Here is an 18948-nt window from a genome sequence, read left to right as displayed (position 1 = left end):
CCGCACGCAGAGCAGCAGCGGACCCAAAAGGGCCTTTGCGACTTGCCTCCCGACCCTTAACTCCAAGGGTCCTCGGCACTCTCACCCCCACCCCCACCCCCACCTGCCCGCGCGCCAATCTGCCCCACGGGAACCGTTCACAGTTGCCTCGGGTCCCGCGGTTGGAGATCTCCGGAGGCCGGCTTCGCTGCCCTCTGCACCTCCCCCAGGTTCCTCCCTGGGGCGGTCGTTCCCCAGCTCAGATTCCGCCCTCCTTATCACTCCACCGGAGCTGGAGAGGTCACGACGTGGCTCCCGGCTAAAGAGGGAAAGCCCGTTCACAGCTCGGGGAAGGGGTGAGGACCCTTGGATACAGAAATTGTCCTCCCTCTTCTCCTGACTTGTCCCGGCCTTCGTTCGGGCAGGAGCGGGGCAAGAGCGGCCGGGAGGGAGGCGGTGCGGGGAAGCCGGCGTTATTTCACTTCTCGGATCTTGTTTGCTGCCGCATAAAGTGAAGCGGTGAGACTCCCTCCCGTGCTTGGCGGTTTTTACGCAGCCGAAACCTTACTCAGACACAATCTGATGTCAGAGTCCACCACGTACATCACCTTATTGGAGTTGGGATGAGGGTCCCCCACCTCCAGGTTCCAAAGCACCTGCGGCCACACTTGGGAGTCACTACCCAGAAAGATTGCTGGGTTCCTAAAGGTCCCTTCCGGTCCCGGAAAGTTCTATGTGGAAATGACAGCTTGTAAGGCAGGATTGAATGGGCTGCAGCCAAGCAAGGAGCAGTGTACTGGGGGGTTGGTGATCCCACCGGAGGCTATGCTGACAGACACAGGGCAGCAACTCCATCTCCTGAATCCAGTAAGGCCTCACTTACCATCAAAGAAAGGTTCTTGGAAACAAGGATTTAAAGCAAAACAAGGTATAATGGACCCAGTTTTACCAGAGGCTAGTTGACATACACAGGAGTTCAGTTCCTATGGTATATTTCTGGTCTCAAAAACATCACCAAAGCTTTTAAATAAAGACTCCCCCAAAACAGTTCTAATACCAGAATTTGAGATAATGTGAGCTACACATACATTTAAGAAAGATTAATAAAAACAAGTACGATTGCCCTAACTGGTTTGGCTCAGTGGATAGAACGTCGGCCTGCAGACTGAAGGGTCCCAAGTTGGACTCAGTCAAGGGCATGTACCTTGGTTGCGGGCACATCCCCAGTGGGGAGTGTGCAGGAGGCGGCTGGTCAATGTTTCTCTCTCATTGATGTTTCTAACTCTCTATCCCTCTCCCTTCCTCTCTGTGAAAAATCAATAAAATATATTTTAAAAAAAACAAGTACGATTATTTTCCTACCTGCTTGCTTCAGTGCAGGGTCACCGATGGCCAGAGCCTATCCCAGCAGCTCAGGGCACAAGGTGGAAACCAGCCTTGGGCAAACACCCTTCCATTTCAGGACCACACACATACCTCCACACTCACTCAGACTGGGACAATGCAGAGACCCCAATTCATCCTAACGTGCACATCTTTGGGGTGCGGGAGGAAACCTGAGTACTCAGAGAAAATTCACAAAAACATGGGGAGAACATGCAAACTTCAGACAGACAGTGGTCCCTGCTGGGAATCGAACTTTTTTTTCTTATCAACATTCTAACAAAATGACACTGAACAAAATGCTGTTATATAAGAACCTGCTGTAAAGTCTTTTCTAAGGAAGATAAATCACTGCCTCTACTGGAAGCGATCCTATATAATAAAAGGCTAATATGCAAATTGTCGTGATGCCCTCACGCCATAACGACCAATCAGCAGGAGGCTGTGTACGCAGCAGGCGCGGGTGGACGGGGCTTCGTGCGCGGTGAGGCTGGGGGATGTAAGGCTGCGTCCCCCACCTGGTGCCCGCTGGGGGATGTGACACTGTTGTTATTTATTAATAAATTTGTATATTATTTTCATATACATTTTACTAATTTTCTTTCATCTCTGACACTTCTATTATAAAGGGAAAATAACAATATTGAAATATTTCCTCTAATTCCCTTTCAATGTGCATGAATTTTGTGCACTGGGCCACTAGTCAACTATAATCCTTTTGCCAACAATTAGATTGGCTGGTTCCTCTTTTCTATTCCACACCAGGTAGGGTATCACAGTAAGAACTCCTAGTGGTCCAAGCTGACAGCACATCTGTGTCTTCCATCCTGATGTCTCTGGGAACTCCAAGTTCATATATCCAACTGTCTACTTGCCATCTCTATTTGGCAACCTCTCGGGCATCCCAAGCTTAACCTAGCTGAAGCAGAAGTCTTCATTTTCCCCATCAGTCCACCCCCCCCCCCCCGCTTTGTCCCTATTTAACTCGATGGCATAACCAACTAACTAATTTCTCAAATCAAAACTTTGTGAGTCATTCTTGATTCCTCTCATATTGTCCATCAGCAGGTTGGCTTCCACGAACCAGCACATACAAGTGTATACCATCAACACCCCACATCTGGCAGCTGGCCCATTGCAACAGCAGTGAACTGAAATGGATAACTGGTCACCTGTCTCCATTCTTGCCTGGCTATGAGACATTTTCCTTGCAGAAACTGGAATGATCTATTAAAACTGGAACTCATGCCCTGGCCAGTAACTCAGTTGGTTAGAGTGTCATCCTGATATGCCAAAGTTGAGGGTTCGATCTCTGGTCAGGGTATATACAAGAGTTAACCAATAAATGCATGGATAAGTGGAACAACAAATTGATGTGTTTTTCTCTCTCCCAAATCAATAATACCAATTTTAAAAGTGGAACTTACATTACTTCTTGCTTAAAATCCTCCTAGGGCTTCCCGTTATGATGGCTAAGAAAGCTCTACAGAATTGACCCTTTCTCCTCTCCCATCTCACCATTATCATTCAGGACGCACTGCTGCTTTCTGTCCTCAGATACATTAAGGTTGTTTCTGCCTAGAGCCCCTCACAATCTCCACTGCCACTGCGGAATACTCCTGTCTGCTAGGAAGATGGACGTTATGGTCTTACGTGATAGAATTACAGAAATGACATACCATCCATCACCTTTGTCATATCCTATTTATTATAAGCAAGTTACAGGTAGTGCTCACACTCAAGAGGGAAGTACACCAGGGTGTGACTGCCAGAGGCAGGGATCATGCAGGCCATGAGAGTTTGTCTGCCACACTGAAGGTGGCACCCACTGTGCCCCCTGGTTCTTGGCTTCGCCCACCACAGCTTTCACTTTGCATTGCCCTCCTTGAGCATCACTAAAGAGGGCATTGGGACATAGGCTGTTAGAGCAACACCCTCAGCCTGCTTCCTGCCCATAGATAGTTGGGGGCCCAAATCTTCTTACATTTGGTCCCTTCTTGTCTAGACTGACATCACTTTTATGTTCTGTGGATTTTATGTGTCTGATTTGAACTCACTCTATGCACCAAAAGCCATACCCAGAATTATTGTAGATCTCTCTCTCTCTCTCTCTCTCTCTCTCTCTCTCTCTCTCAACTTAACCCCTGATACTTTAGGTATGAGAGAATGCTGTGGGACAAGAACTTATGATTCCTGAAAGCCGCTTTAATCCACTGGAAAGGTTCTAAGACAGTGCCTTGAGTCTTTCAGAGGGCTCAGCAAAGTATCTTTGAGTCCTTGATTTATTTATTTTTTTTTGAAGCCATATCTTATATTTGATAAACTCTTTTGGCTTAAAGGGGCAAAGATGAGAAAGTTATTTTCTTCATTCTAGCATCTGTAGATCCCCTCTAAATTCTACTTTGAATCTGGCTAGTTTGACACTTTCAACATTCTGCTTAGAAATTTCTTTTCTCAAGCCCAAATGTCCAGTAGGTCAACTTTCTATCTTCCACGTTACCTGGGCACTCAGTTACCTTGCATTTTTTTCAGACTCCTGTAAGGATTTTTTCACCATTTTTCCTCTCTCCACCACAGCCCAGTTTCAAGGTCACATTTATTTCCTTTTTGTGTCGGCACTAATTTTTATATCAGTTTTCTATTGCTGTGTGATAAATCACTGTAATCTCCACGCTTTAAAATCGTATGTATTTAGCTCATGAATCTGTAGGCTGGTGATGTACATTGCGTTTGCTGGGCATTTCTTCAGGTCTCATCTGGACTCACATGTCGGGACAGTCAGTCACCCCCTGGCTGATTCAGGAGGGGTTTGGTCAGGCTAGCTTAGGCACGAGACTTTCATGAAAAAGGCAGAGAGCAGAGCAAGAGCAATCCCAACTGCATAAGGGCTTTCCAAGCCCTGGCTTACATCATGCTTGTGAAAATCCCCTTGTCCAAACCGGCAGAGATGAGCTCAGTCAGAGAAGAGAGTGTAACAAAATTCCATAGCAAAATACATGGCTATAGAGAGAAGTGAAGAATTGGGGCGTTTGCAACTTAGTATAGAGGTCAATGTTATATTTGCTTCAAAAAAAATGATCTGGAAGAGCTTTTTTCTTTTCCAGGGTTCTGGGATACATTCTGTTGCATAGGGATTAACTGGTCTATGAAGTAAAATTCCCCTGTGACCCCATCTAACCTAGTGCCTTTTTTTATAGGGTAGTTCTTTTATAATCTTTTCCATTTCTTTTATGAAAATTAGTCTGCTTGAACTTTCTGTCACTACTGGAGTCATTTTAGTAAATTACCTATTTTCCTAGGCGTTTACCATTTTTTCTAGGTTTTCAAATGTATTTGCGGAGTTGTGCAAAGCAGTCCTTAAAATTAAAATTTTTGTTTCAACGTTAATTTTTCACTATTTTTATTTTGTGTCACTGCTTTCTCCCCCTTTTATTACCTAGTAGTTTACCTATTTTGATTTTTTTCAAATACTCAAAATACTGTTCATTTATTAATTCTGTTTTTTCCTGTTTTCTTTGCTGGTTAGTGTGTGATCTTTATGACTCACTATGTGCTCTGTCCCCTGTATTATTGTGTGTGTGGGCATTGAAGAAGATGCCTATTTTCATCGTACTGATTACCTTTAATACCATACACTATTGTCTTTATATAATGCTCACTATATATAACTATATATAACTATTTGGCCTGTCAACTTTAACTGATACTGACTCACACATATTGCCTTTGCAACGAAGAGCTCTTCGTACGGTCCTCTCCCTCTCTCCTTTTTCATTCACTTAGTTGTGTTACTTCTACCTTGTCAAACCATATACCATTTGATGCTATTCTTCCACCCTTATCCCCACTTTCATTTTGGTCTTTTATCCCAAATTAAAGATATTCAATGATCATTACCAGTCTTTGTGCTTTAGTTTCACCAATCATCTCCTCGTTGGATGAAGCTTGTCAGTTAGGAGAATCCCAAGGGGGTTACTTCCTGAGCTCTTGCATGAATAAAACTTCTTAAAAATTATCCTTGATACTTGGGCAGCTTAGTTGGTATTAAACACTTATTTCATATTTTTAGTTTGAGTTTCTTAAAAATATTGCTCCACTGTTACTTACTCTTTGAGAAGTCTGATACCAACCTGATCTTTTCTTCTAAAAAAAAAAACTAGGTCTTTTGGCTTAGAGACCCCACCCCCTTCAACCTTTAACGTGTAATAGTTAGCTAGGATACTTTGTAGTTGGTCGTTCTGAGACATTTTTCCAAGTGGCCAGAGAGCCAGGACTGGAGAAAGAGATGGGCTGGGGGTCAGGGTTTGTGGGATGGCATTCTCTTCCCTATTTTGCTGATTTAGTTCCTTGGATTAGATTTACTTCTGCCTTTGAAAAGGAAATTGTCAGCCCACCTGACTGTGGCTCAGTGGTTGAGCGTCGACCTATGAACCAGGAGGTCACAGTTCTATTCCCAGTCAGGGCATATGCCCAGGTTGCGGTTGTGGGCTCGATCCCCAGTAGCGGGCATGCAGGAGGCAGCCAATCAATGATTCTCTCTCATCGTTCGTGTTTCTATCTCTCTCTCCCTCTCCCTTCTTCTCTGAAATCAATAAAAATATAGTTTAAAAAAAAAGGAAAGGAAAATTCAGTCTTTATTGGAGATATCCCAGGCTCCGTGTTATCCTGCCTCCTGAAATGAAGACAGGAAAGGGATGCTCTCCTGTCCTGAGCACAGCACACAGGGACACAAGCAGCCCGCTGACGCTCAGGAAGATGTGCGAGACAGGCTTCCAGGTGGCCCCGGACAGGGCTGGAGCACATCAGGGGCCAGGGGCCAGGCACCCAGAACAGGGAAGAGGGTCCCGGCTGTCCAGTGCCACGTCTCCCAGTGGGGTCAGCGAGTGGGAGCCGGCAGGGTCTACAGGCTCCTGGGCCTGCAGGACTCACTCCGGGAGCCCCTGGGGCTGGGACAGGATTCTCTGCTCGAGCTGGGCGTACCTTGGCAGGAGGGCAGCATAGACCTGCAGGGGCAGAAAGAGCAGTTTAGAAGAGAAAGGGGAGGGGCCTCTTCCATCTCTTTGCATCTCAAAATTTAAAATCTTTACATCCCATTTACTTGCCATTTAATTTTCTTGTCGGGCAAAAGAAAGGAAGCATCAAACCATAAAAAAAAAAAAAAAAAAAGGAAATGCTACTGCTTCTCAAACCTGGAGTTTAAAATGTTTTTTAAATGCAAACTATGACAAGAAGCCGATTTCTGTTATCAAATCTACAAAATTAAAAAACAAATTCGGGTGAAGAGACCGGGACATGGCTGTCTCCTTGCACACCTGGTGGAAGTTGCTGGTGCAACCCTTTTGGGAATCAACTTGACTTGATGCCTGTTTCAAGGAGCTTGAAAATGCCCGTAAGCGTTTGACCCAGCGATTCTACTTCTGCAAAGCTCTCCTAAGGAAATAATCCTAAATGTAGGGTGACAGGCCCACCAAAGGTCTCCTTAGACACCACGGAACATTCAGACTCAGACGACTAGCGTGGGCCACACGTTGGCTCTCAAGAGTATGCACTGGGGAAACACGGCTGCTGGCACAGTGAGGCCAGATGTATGGCACATTGAAGACATATGTATATGTAATATAATAATTATATGTATGCAATACACACACATATATAAAATTTGTGTGGGCATATAGTGGGAGGCCATGTAGGGGGCATGCAGTTCGCACAGGTGCCCAGACAAGGGTCTCTTAGCCTCCCTGCCTTCTCCCTTCCTTTCCCTCCAGGTTATAGCCCAGGTGCAAAGAGATGGAATGCACACTGAGCCGGTGCAAGAACCACCCGGGCTTTCAAACTTCACATCCACAGAGGCATCTCTTGCAACAACGCCCTAGGCAAGAGACATGCCCAGGAGAAGTCACCACACTGTATTCATTCCAGTTTATTGAGCCTCAAAGGAAACAGAGCTAGAAAGCTAACAGAATAGAAAAAAGGTTTCGTTAACCCTTTACCCACATAGAGTTGATGATAATGTTTGAAAAATCAGAAGCAACTGCTCTAAGACATGAAAAATGCTCAAGTAAATTATGGCTCATTAGCCAGAGATAATATTATGCAGTCGTTAAAGATAACATGTGCATTTTTAAGAATGTAAATACCTATGTGGTGATGCAGAATTTTAAGTGTGTGTGTGTATATATGATTACTATGTGACATATACATATGTCTTATATAATTATTATACTATATATATAAAATTATGTGTACAGTATGCTGTATAATAAACCCAAACCTAAAAACCAACCAGGGAAAAAGGACCACAAAGAAATAAACCCCATAATCTTACCCTTTATTCGTTTTTTTTTAAAGCTGTTTTCTCCTCTGGCTCCACAAGCCCGGTCTGAGAAACGGCGCGCTCCATATGAGCGCACGCTACCTTACAGACAAGCAACGCTTAAGACCAAAGGACCGGTTTCCTTGGGACTCACACATCCCACCAGTTCCAGCCAGCCCCAGTCCTGCTTCATTTGGCTTCATCAGCTCCAAAGTCAAGCACTTCGGTAACTGACTGTGCAATAAGGACCTACTCTTGGAGCAGCTAGAGCAGCTCTGTCTGCGAACACAAGAGGACGTGAGGACTCCCAGATTTCCTCTCCAGGAAAGAAACTGCAACATTCAGCTAAGCCCAGAGAGAAAATACTCAACACTGTTACCGTTTTGAATTTCCACTACAGCACAGCCCTCCTGAGGCGCAGAGAGAAAACGGGCTGCCACCCTGTTCTCCAGGAACTTACAATCCAGCCCGCAAATACGTCACTTATGCCAACAGTCAGAGACTTGTCACTGCTTGCAGCCTGGTGTTGAGAAGGACTCTGAGGTTGCACTTGGCTTTAGGGGTAAAGAGTTCCACGAGCTATTAGTGACTGGCCATGCGCAAGCCCGGGGGCGTGGCCGCACACAAGTATTCACTACCTGTTTCCTTAGCTTTCCCCAACTACCGGCTTCCTGGCATCCTAGAGAGGATGAAAGAGCCAGACCCTGCAACAGCCTTTCTTACAGCCACGGCTGGCCATGTGACCAAGTCGCAGGCTGCTGGGGAGTTGAGGGGTGTCTTGAGAAGTGTGTGAGAGACTCTGCCCAATGAGTGCGGTGGTGGGGGACACGTGCTTGGAGCAGCTGCAGACACCCCGCCACCATCTGGGACGCGTCTAGAGCTGCAGGATCCAATACGGGAGCCACCAGCCATCTGGGCCTGTGCGCACTTGAGATGTAGCTAGTGCTCTAAGCACACACCAGATTTCAGAAGCTCCAGACAAAAAAGGAGCAAAATATCACATTAGCACTTCTTCTTAATGATTACATGTTGAAATGACAACATTTTGGACTTACTAGATTAAATAAAATGTTATTAAAAGTTGTCATTTCTTTCTTTATACTTTTTTAAAAAATGAGACTACTGGAAATTTTTAGATGACCTAGGTGGCTCTCATGAGGTTCCCATTGTCCACTGCTGATCTGGAGAACTTCAGGGATCATGGTGCGGAGCCCTAACACTGCTGAACCATTGAACCAACACTGGCAATGACCTTCAGACCTCTTGTTATATAATAAAGCCACGATTGTCAAGGCTGCTCGTTAAGCCTCACAATTGGCAGCTTAAAAGTGGGCAGGACAGATGTCGTCCCCGATTCACAGATGAAGAAACAGAGGTTCAGAGAGGAGGAGTGTTGCTCAAGGTCACATGAAGGTCAGATGGTGGGGAGAGGCAGAATAAGTTCAGAACCCAAAGCTCCTTTATCTCAATGTAGGATCTTTCTTCTGCACTGAGCTGTCTCTTAAACACAAGGGCACACAATCTATAATAACAAAAGCGTAATATGCTGAACGACCTTCCAGACATCATTCCGGACGTCCTTCTGGACGAAAACGTAGGTTTTCACAGTGCAAATGCTGAGGCTGAGGCTGAGGCAGAGGCAGTTAGGGGTGATCAGGCAGGCAGGCGAGCAGTTAGGGACAATGAGGCAGGCAGGCAGGCAGAGTGGTTAGGGGCGATGAGGCAGGCAGGCAGGCAGGCGAGCAGTTAGGAGCCAGCGGTCCCAGATTCGAGAGGGTACAGGCCGGGCTGATGGACACCCCCTCCCACCCCCCCCCCCCCACATGAATTTCGTGCACTGGGCCTCCAGTAGTAAATAAAATCTTGGGTACACCTATGTGTGTGGGTTACCCTGTCACCTGGAAAGTATGAGCTTCTGCTTCCAAACTATGCTGGGAACAATTCTCAGTGGTGTTTCTATGTCACAGCTTTTGTTCCCCACCATCTTTCCAAGGACGTTTATACAGCAGTCTTGGAAGACAGAGACAGCGTCACCCTCTGGGGGCACAGGGAACATTTTTTTGCCATCTGGGATAACAAAGATAGTGTCTCCTTTGGGGGCAAAGGTTGGATAGCATTGCTTGCCACTCCTTTATAAGGTTACAGGTTTCTAAGCTCAGGGTCCCTCCGTTGTGACACAGACACAGTGCGGGCACAGTATCCACCTGGGCCCACTCCGCATCACCCCAGGACACTTCAGGATGAAGGAAACATGAAGCTCACGCTGCCCGCTGGACCCCCGTGAATAATAAAGCTCTCTGCCTGCACCGCCCTGCCCCTCAACTGCAAGGACCTTCTGCAAACAGGACAGCGGTGGGGCCCATGCTATGGCAGACCACCCAGACTGCCCTTCAGGAACAGAGAACTTACTCCCCAGCCCTCAGCAGACAGCCCCCTTTGGGGGTGGCTTCAGCCACGGAGGGCTGCCTTACCCCATCCTGGGATGGCCTGCAGCCTGCATGCAATGACTGGCTGACATGGAGTATAAAGGCCTGGCAGACCCCAACTGGGTAAAACTCTAAAGGGTCATCCCAGCTTCAGAAGTTCCTGTAGGGATGGCTGAGGGCTCCACTGGGACTGCCCTGCAGCTCACCTCCTTTCCCTTCCACAGACTAGAGTCCCAAGAGTAGCCCCTCCTACGTCCCTGCATCCTTAATCAACATCTGACAGTTTGCTTTCCCGGGAACCTAACCTGTAACTGTGGGGGCCAATACACAGGGATTTCCTGGCCTGAGGGACTGCACGCTGGCTGTCTAGGATCCAGACTTCAGATCTGAGTGCTAGACACCTGGCATGCCTTGTGCTTCAGCGACAGTCTTTCTGTGGCTTCTGTGACTGGTGAAACGGAAGGGCCTGCCCTGAGGCACACGGAACAATGAAGATGTGCCCAGCACTCTATCTGACCCCTGAGGCTGTAAGATCAGCAGTCACTGGTATCTGTGAATCTCAGTGGACAACCCGGCTTCTTTTGCTCTGGTTCCTTGACAATTAAAAAAAAAAAAAGCATTTCCCCTTTTGTTGAGCACATCCACTTTAATGTAGGTGACAAAGAAAAACTTACCTTTTGAGAGGGCAAGGGGAGAACCCGGTTGGTTTTCACAGTGCAAATGCTATAAGCAAGTTCTGATGGTCTCTCACCTGAGCAGCTCCTGGGCTCGGGGTAGCAGCTAATCTGGGGCTTGGGGCGAACTTCACAACCTCCGAGAAGGGCACGCCTGTCCCAGCTGCAAGGCCTAGAAAAGGAAAGCTCAGTTCACGTCAGTGTATGTTGCAAACCAGGACACTAACCGGAAATAGCATTTTCTCTCTGGGGCGACAAAATGCTCTAAAACGGGATTAGGGCGATGGCTGCACCCCTCAGTAAATTTATTAGAAATCACTGAGTTGTATACTTACAACTGGGTCATCCTTATGTCATATGATCGTGCCCTGATAAAACCATTAACACACAGAAATAGAGATAGAGATAGAGATAGAGATAGAGAGAGAGAGAGAGAGAGAGAGAGAGAGAGAGAGAGAGAGAGAGAAGAGAAGAGAAAAATCTCAAGTGCAGGCCTCCTCAGCAGGGCCTGGTTTGTCTTGCTCACTGATAGACCTGTCCGTCCTCCGTCTTCCTCGGCTGAGCCCTGGCACCTAACAGAGGGGAGGCCCGCCTGCCCCTCCTCCTCACGTTACTCACCCCTCCCATCGCCTCCATCACTCACTACATTCGAGCCAGCCCATGGCTTTCAATCCCTCCTGCCTCAGAGCCTTTTCACTGGGTGGAATGTTCTTCTCTCTCCATGGACTTATTCTTTTCTCCTCGGATAAGCGGCGGCGCACTGGCTTGGGAGGTTCCCTCCCCCACCCCTCCTCCTCTCAGCACCATCGGCTCCCTCAGGGCACTTCTCACAGTCTCCGGCCACAGGTGTGATGACGGTCCCTGCCTTGCTCTGTGAGGCCAGGGCCTGGGTCTCCACTGGCGCCTGGGACCTCGCACACTACCTGCATACAGGAGGCACTCCATAAATACTCACCAAGCAAACGGGTGGCCGTGCTGGAAGAGAGGGAAGGTTGCCGCAGGTGGGCAAGAGACAGTGAGGGGTCTGCAGGCAATTTAAGGAGTAGCATCGGATTGACAGGGAAACAACCCCACCAGGAGTGAAGGAGCCCACGGAAGAGGTGAGGCGGTTTTCTATCCGAGGGCTGGAGTACGCCCGCTCAGAGCTGTGTGGATGAGCGAAGAGGATGAGTGGTGCGGTGGCCAGCGGTGAGACTCATCAAAAGATCTAGCTCCCTTTCCACTCCTTCACGGACTGCTGCGTGTGAAACTCATCCCCGGACCCAGCCGGGGAGAAGAGGTCTCTAGATGAAGTGGCTGAGGCACCTCGGGTGGGAACTGATATGCTAGGACAGGGGTGGGGACCCTTTCTCTGCCAAGGGCCATTTGGATATTGATAACATCACTCGCGGGCCATGCAGAATTATCCACTTAAAAATTAGCCTGCTACATTTGGTCTAACATTTAATTAACTCATCCCTAATGCCTTGGCCAGGCCAGACCAAATGATTTCACAGGCCTCATGTGGCCCACGGGGCGGACATTCCCCACCTCTGTGCTAGGTCTTAGCTCAGGTTTGGGGGGCAGAGTAGGGCGATGCCCCAGATAACCTTTGGCAACTAAGTCGGCACAGAAAAGGAAAGATGGGAGAGAAACACATGCAGCAGAGCGGCAGAGTCCTCCCCAAAAAGGAGTTCTTTCCCTGCTTTGGGAGGAGGAGGAGGAGGAGGAGGAGGATGAGGAGGAGGAGGAGGGTGACCCAGGCTTCTCATGGGCAACACTGAAGGCTGGACGACTGTGGACGTGTTTTCAAAGTCCTGAAGCGAAGTATTTTGAACTTAGAGTCCTCTGCCCAGCCAAGGTCACATTCTTTGGGAGGACAAAGCAAAGCCCTTGCTGGCCATGTGAGGCCTCAGAAAATTATCACCTACTGAATTCCCTCTTAAAAATGTATTTAGGTTGTATATTTCAACAAAAAACTAGCATAGACTGGAAGGAGAAACTGCAGCGAGTTAAAAAAGAAAAAAAAAACTCATAGGTAAGTGCAAAGTAAAACCCAACACAATGTAAATTTTAACTGAAAACATAACAATCTGGAAATAAAGTGTCCACTGATCATGATGCAGGAGCCGGGGTGAAGTGCTGTGAGGTGGATGGGGTGTGGAGGGAAGGGAATAAAAGAGGTAATTATTAAGAGGGGGACATGGTCCCGAGTTAATCCTCAATGTCAGTAGGAAATATATGTTTTGAAAGGTGTGTTAAGCCTGGCCGGAGTGGCTCAGTGGTTGAGCGTCAACCCGTGAACCAGGAGGTCATGGTTCAGTTCCTGGTCAGGGCACACAGCTGGGTTGCGGGCTTGATCCCTCGTAGGGGGTGTGCAGGAGGCAGCTGGTCAATGACTCTCATCATTGATGTTTCTATTTCTCTCTCCCTTCCACTCTCTAAAAAAATAAATGTATTATATATTTTAAAGGTGTGTTAAAAAGTTAAAAGTAAACGTGTGAAGAACGGAACCTCTAGAGCAGTGGTTCTCAACCTTCCAAATGCCGCGACCCTTTAATTCAGTTCCTCATGTTGTGGTGACCCCCAACCATAAAATTATCTTCGTTGCTACTTCATCACTGTAATGTTGCTACTGTTATGAATCGTCATGTAAATATCTGATAGGCAGGATGTATTTTCATTGTTACAAATTGAACATCATTAAAGCATAGTGATTCATCACAAAAACAATATGTAATTATATACGTGTTTTCCGATGGTCTTAGGCGACCCACAGGTTGAGAACCGCTGCTCTAGAGGGAAAAGACAAAGCCCTTAAGGTACAAGGGCAGCCAGAGGAGCAGCCTGAGCCATCAGGGGGCAGAGAAAACGGACCAAACGGAAGGAAGAACGCTCTGTGGGCACGGGCTGCTCCTGCCACAACGCCCCCAGGTGGGGGGATTCCTTTACTACCAGGGGAGTGAGAGAGGCCTCCAGGAGAGCCGAGACGCACAGGGCGCTGTCCAAGGTCCTGAAGTGCCCGGCTCCTGAGCCTTCGCCGTTGACTCAACGCCCAGCTCTTGCTGAAAAGTCTCTGGACTTCATCCACCTCTCCTGCCCACCAGCTGTCCACACCCAGACACTCGTGCCCTGAGTAGGCCTACGTCCATTCCCAATGAGCCTGTGCTGAGCCTGATCCTGACCAGGCCTCACTCAGGACCCTGCCACTCCTTCCCCTCTTTACGTAGAGGATAAAGGGACTGAAAATTGGGGTTGGTTCTCGCCTTCTGGGAGGGAGAAAAATGAAGGTACAGCCGACCATACTCCAATGTCCCAAAAGATTGGGGACATCCCAGTCTCCCCTTTCCACCCTCCTCAGCCCAGTGAGTGCCCACCCACTCTCCCCCATCCGTCGACCTACCGTGGAAAGCTCGGTAAGCGGAGCCCACGCAGGCTGAGTTGGCGGTGTCTATGACATATACCGGGGCGCCAAACACATCCGCAAGCACCTGGAGAGGACAGAGGCTCTGACTGTGGAGAGTCACTCCTCAGAGGGAACAAGGGAGCCTGGCACACATTTTCAAGGCTCTTCCCTCATCCATCTTCTGATGCCTCCCAGGACACCTCTACTGCCTTAAAGGAAGTGCACTTGGCCATGTGCCCGTGATAAAAGGGTCCGGATGACCTACAGGAAGCCTCGAGTGGAGGACCACAGCTCTCCAGGTTGTCCCCGCACTGTCTAACGATGGCATCAAAGACAAGGAGGAAGATTTAGGAAGCATGCTTAGCAAATGGTCAAGGTGGAGACGGCTGGGTATCAGACTCATATTCACAAGCCCAAACCCAACGAACAAGGGCATGTTTTATAGGAATAAATACAAAGTTTTCCATTTAGGCCCTCCTAATAAATTGCATACACACAGAATGGGGGGCATGTGCTAAGAGGAGCTCACATGGAAAAGACGTGGGGGTCTTTTTTGTTGTTAATCCTCATCAGAGGACATTTTCCCATTGATTTATAGAGACAGTGGAAGGGAGGGGGAGTGACAGAGAGAGAAACATTGATGTGAGAGAGACATATCGATTGGTTGCCTCCCACAGGCACCCTGGGATCGAGCCTGCGATTGAGGTACGTGCCCTTGACCAGAATTGAGCCCAGGACCCTTCAGTCTGTGGGCCGACGCTTAATCCACTGAGCCAAACTGGCTAGGGCAAGACTTGAGGGTCTTAATTGAACAGAGATATTGTAGTAGATGCCACTGATACCCCATATGTATCCCCTGACTGGACAACTGTGCATCCCTCTCCAGATGCTATGAATATTGGCTACTAATGGCTAACAACTGTCCCTCCTTAAAAGAACTACTCCCTTGTCCTAACCAGTTTGGCTCAGTGGATAGAGCATCGACCTGGGGACTGAAGGGTCCCAGGTTCGATTCCAGTCAAGGCATGTACCTTGGTTGCGGGCACATCCCCAGTAGGGGGTGTGCAGGAGGCAGCTGATCGATGTTTCTCTCTCATCGATGTTTCTAACTCTCTATTCCTCTCCCTTCCCCTCTGTAAAAAATCAATAAAATATATTTAAAAGAAAAAAAAAGAACTACTCCCTGCTGAACAGAGGCTGCCTCTCACAGGAGGTTATTTCCACCTTCCCAGGATGGCCAGTTGGCCCGCTTACCCCAAAACAAAAACAAGTCTGTGGTAGAGTTCCTGTTCCAGATCTCCCCACGGGATGGAGCTGAAGCCGACGCCAGCCAAAAGCACATCCTTGCTTGCCCTTCTGCCCTGCCTGCATCTCCCACCCCCTCTCCCAGGAGAACTCTCTCAACGCATCACTTTATAGGAAATGCCCATTTCAGACTCTGCTTCTAGAGAATCTTACCTAAGGCAGGTATATTACAAGTCAAGAGTCAATGCAGTTATTCAAACAGCTAAGGCAGCCTCAGGCTACATCCCAAAATACTTAGCCCCAAGATGTAACAGCCTGATTGTCAGACATCTGCAGGTTGATCCAATTTTGGTCACATATTTCTAGCATCGTGGAGGATCAGAAAGACCGTGACCAAGTCCGGCAACTGTATTACAAGAGGAATGGTTGAGAAATCAGAGATCTTTACACTGGAAGGCAGAAGCTTTTAGGAAGGCAAGAACACTGGCATGCTATGTCAGGTTTGACGTGTGGGACGGGCACTTTCCATTGACTACAGAGGCCGGTGCTGGGATCAGAGAGTGGAGTGAGACAGGGAGCGGATTTCCCGAGTCTAAGACAACCTGCTCACAGTGTAAGCTGCAAGGCAGCGGATCTGGCTTCCTGGGAGTGAAGGAGTGGGAACAGGCATTCCTCCTGCTGAATGCCTGGCTCTTAGAAGTAGCAGACATGGACCTGGCCGGTGTGGCTGGATGGTTGAGCGTCAACCTATGAACCAGGAGGTCACGGTTCAATTCCCAGTCAGGGCACATACCTGGGTTGCGGCAAGAGGCAGCCAATCAATGATTCTCTCTTATCATTGATGTTTCTCTCTCTCTCTCCCTTCTTATCTGAAATCAATTAAAAAAAAACCAATTTTTTAAAAAGAATGAACAGATATGGGAGAGATCCTTTCAACACTTACTTGTAGTATGTCTCTGTTGTGAGATGCCCCTCCAGTGGCCAAAATCTTTGTCTTGGGCACTGCAAGGAGAAAGAAAAAAATGACTGGCGGTTTCCCCGGAGTTCTTCAGCCACAAAGGGCTTGTGTCGGCCATTGTTCTTGCTTATCACAGAGGATGGGGGGAGAGACCCTAAGCTGGTTCTGTCCCCTATAATCGGCTTGTGCGGCTGCTGCCCACCTACCTCTTAACATCATCTTTTTCTTTTATTAAAAATCTCTCAACAAAACAGGAAAGAAGGGACCTTAATTAAATGGATGAAGGCCATATGTCCAAAATGTACAACACACATCATTCTTAACAGAAACATCTAGAAGCATTCTCTTTAAGACTTGTGTGCTGCCCGGCCGGTGTGGCTCAGTGCTTGAGCATCGACCCATGAACCATGAACGGTTTGATTCCTGGTCAGGGCTCATGCTGACTGATGGATTCTCCCTCATCATTGGTGTTTCTCTCTCTCTCCCTCCCTCTCTGAAATCAACAGAAATATATTAAAAACGAAACAAAAATAGCCTCTATGCCTGACTGCAGGGAAAGCACCATGAAGAAGGGTTTTGATAAACTTCAGGGATTGCATGCACAAAGGAAACACCAGCAGGACTATAGCAAGATAGAAATAAGCCCATAAAGAAGACTGGAAGAACTTCCAGGTGGTGCAAGGGGCTGGAAGAGGAGATTCTAAGTAGTTTTCTTTACTTTCCAAACTTGCTAAGATAAGGTTTTATTGCTTTTACAAACCAACCTCAACAAAATGAATATATACACAGAAACATAAGCTGAAAGGGACCATGGTGCTAGCCCAGTGCAGATGGATGCATGTCTTTCAGTATCTAAACATCAAGAGAGCGATGGTTCTTTAAATAAAGCATCTGTAGCCAGTAGCTAAGAACTCAGAGTCTGGCCCTAGCTGGTTTGGCTCAGTGGATAGAGCGTCGGCCTACGAACTGAAGGGTCCCAGATTCGATTCCAGTCAAGGGCACATGACCGGGTTGTGGGCTCAATCCCCAGTAGGGGGCATGCAGGAGGCAGCGATCAATGATTCTCTCTAATCACTGATGTTTTTCTCTCCCTTCCTCTCTGAAATCAATAAAAATTTTAAAAAAAAGAACCAAGAGTCTGGAGCCAGAAGCTTGGTTCAGAAGCTCTGCCAGCCTCAACGTGCTAAGCAAGCGACTTAACCCGTTTCCTACTTTGGGAAGTGGGAGTAACACCAGCACCTACCTCGGAGCGCTGCTGTTAATAAGGAATGCGTGCTTAGAACCAGGCTGGACACACAGTAGGTGCTTAATAGATGTTAGGAGCTATTATTATCATGACCACCAGCCCTACATCAAGTGCCTCTTTATTCTCTTTAAACACTATTTAACAAGATTAGAGCTGATCGAGAAGGAACCCAAGCGGGTCCATCCACATAGCAGCTGGAAGATGACGCCTCTTAGTGCTGCGGGGGGAGGTGGGAGGGTGTCGGGGGGAGTGTAGGTGAGTGTGGGGGGGGAGCAAGCTCATTCATTTACATGATCCTGTTGGAGAGGAACCCAGCAGAGCTGGTGAACAGGTTTGATTGTGCTTTTAGGCTTGCTAAGAGGATAAGTAACTTTATGCTGTTTTGCACAGGAAATGCTTTAGAGGCTGGAAATGATGGCTTGATCGCATTACCTTCCTGAGCCCAGGAGGACCTCCCTATCCTCACTGCCTCTCCCTGCCCTGGTTCTGCCGCTCTGTTCCAGACCTCTCAGTGTGGACAGTGGCTCCACATCCCCACTCCTCCCTATCCGAACTGAAATGCCCAGAACTATCTATGAACCAGGAAGTCACGGTTCGATTCCCGGTCAGGTCACTCCCCTGGTTGCGGGCCCAATCGCCAGTGGGCGTCGTGCAGGAGGCAGCCAATCAATGATTCTCTCTCATCATTAATGTTTCTATCTCTCTCTTCCCCTCCCTTCCTCTCTGAAATCAATAAAAATATATTTAAAAAAGAAAGACCATCAAGTCCTATAGCTCCTGGCCTGGAGATGAGGCTACAGGGGACAGAGCGGGAAACAGGAACACCTGTCCCCTCGTGTGGGTTGCCCACAAGAGCCAGTCACCTCATTTTCAGGCCCCACCAGGATCAGGCTCCTCTTCTCTCCTGTCTGAGGCCCCTGCGATGGAGCCTTAACAGACAGGCCCCACCAGGCCACGTCTGACGGCCGAACAGGACCTCAAGCCCGAGGTGCGAGCGAGACCCTGGCTCCCGCTCCAGAACACAGCCCGCCACTGCATACTTACGGACTCGATAGCCCAGGCCCTCGGCATGAATCCTCTTGGCCATGAACTGTCCTTCAATCAGTGCCCGGATCTCCACATCCGCAGGGAACGCTGGGACCTGTGTCCAGGAGACAGCGAGCACAGAGTGAGGAGCTCTCACTGTCCACTCATGTGTGTGTCAGCATGTTAACCAACGACCCAGACTCAGAATGCATGACTCAGGCCTCCAGGGGATCTCAGGCATAGCTGCTGACTCCCCACATTAAGCATGCACCCTGGCACATCAAAATAAATTATTTTAATTGATTTGAGAGAG

At 48.1% G+C, this 18948-nt stretch overlaps 1 protein-coding gene across 3 annotated transcripts in view; it reads right to left on the bottom strand.

Moving 5' to 3' along the window:
* Window positions 1-3047: 3047 nt before the first annotated feature.
* The window catches only part of XYLB (xylulokinase), a 36320-nt gene continuing 20419 nt past the window's right edge, over window positions 3048-18948 (bottom strand). For 2 of the 3 annotated variants that reach the window (XM_059664414.1, XM_059664415.1), the window contains 4 exons: window positions 18654-18750; window positions 16349-16407; window positions 14158-14245; window positions 3048-6365 (listed from right to left, as the gene is read on the bottom strand). In XM_059664414.1, the coding sequence (XP_059520397.1) occupies window positions 5917-6365; window positions 14158-14245; window positions 16349-16407; window positions 18654-18750 (693 nt within the window). In that variant the 3' untranslated portion in view covers window positions 3048-5916. Of the gene's footprint in view, window positions 6366-10852; window positions 10948-14157; window positions 14246-16348; window positions 16408-18653; window positions 18751-18948 lie in introns of all 3 variants that reach the window. The other variant, XM_059664416.1, reaches the window with a different exon arrangement.

This window comes from Myotis daubentonii, chromosome 14, assembly GCF_963259705.1.
Source record: "Myotis daubentonii chromosome 14, mMyoDau2.1, whole genome shotgun sequence".
NCBI lineage: Eukaryota > Metazoa > Chordata > Mammalia > Chiroptera > Vespertilionidae > Myotis > Myotis daubentonii.
The sequence above is the reverse complement of the archived record's forward strand: the minus strand, read 5'-3'. Positions and strand labels throughout refer to the sequence as shown.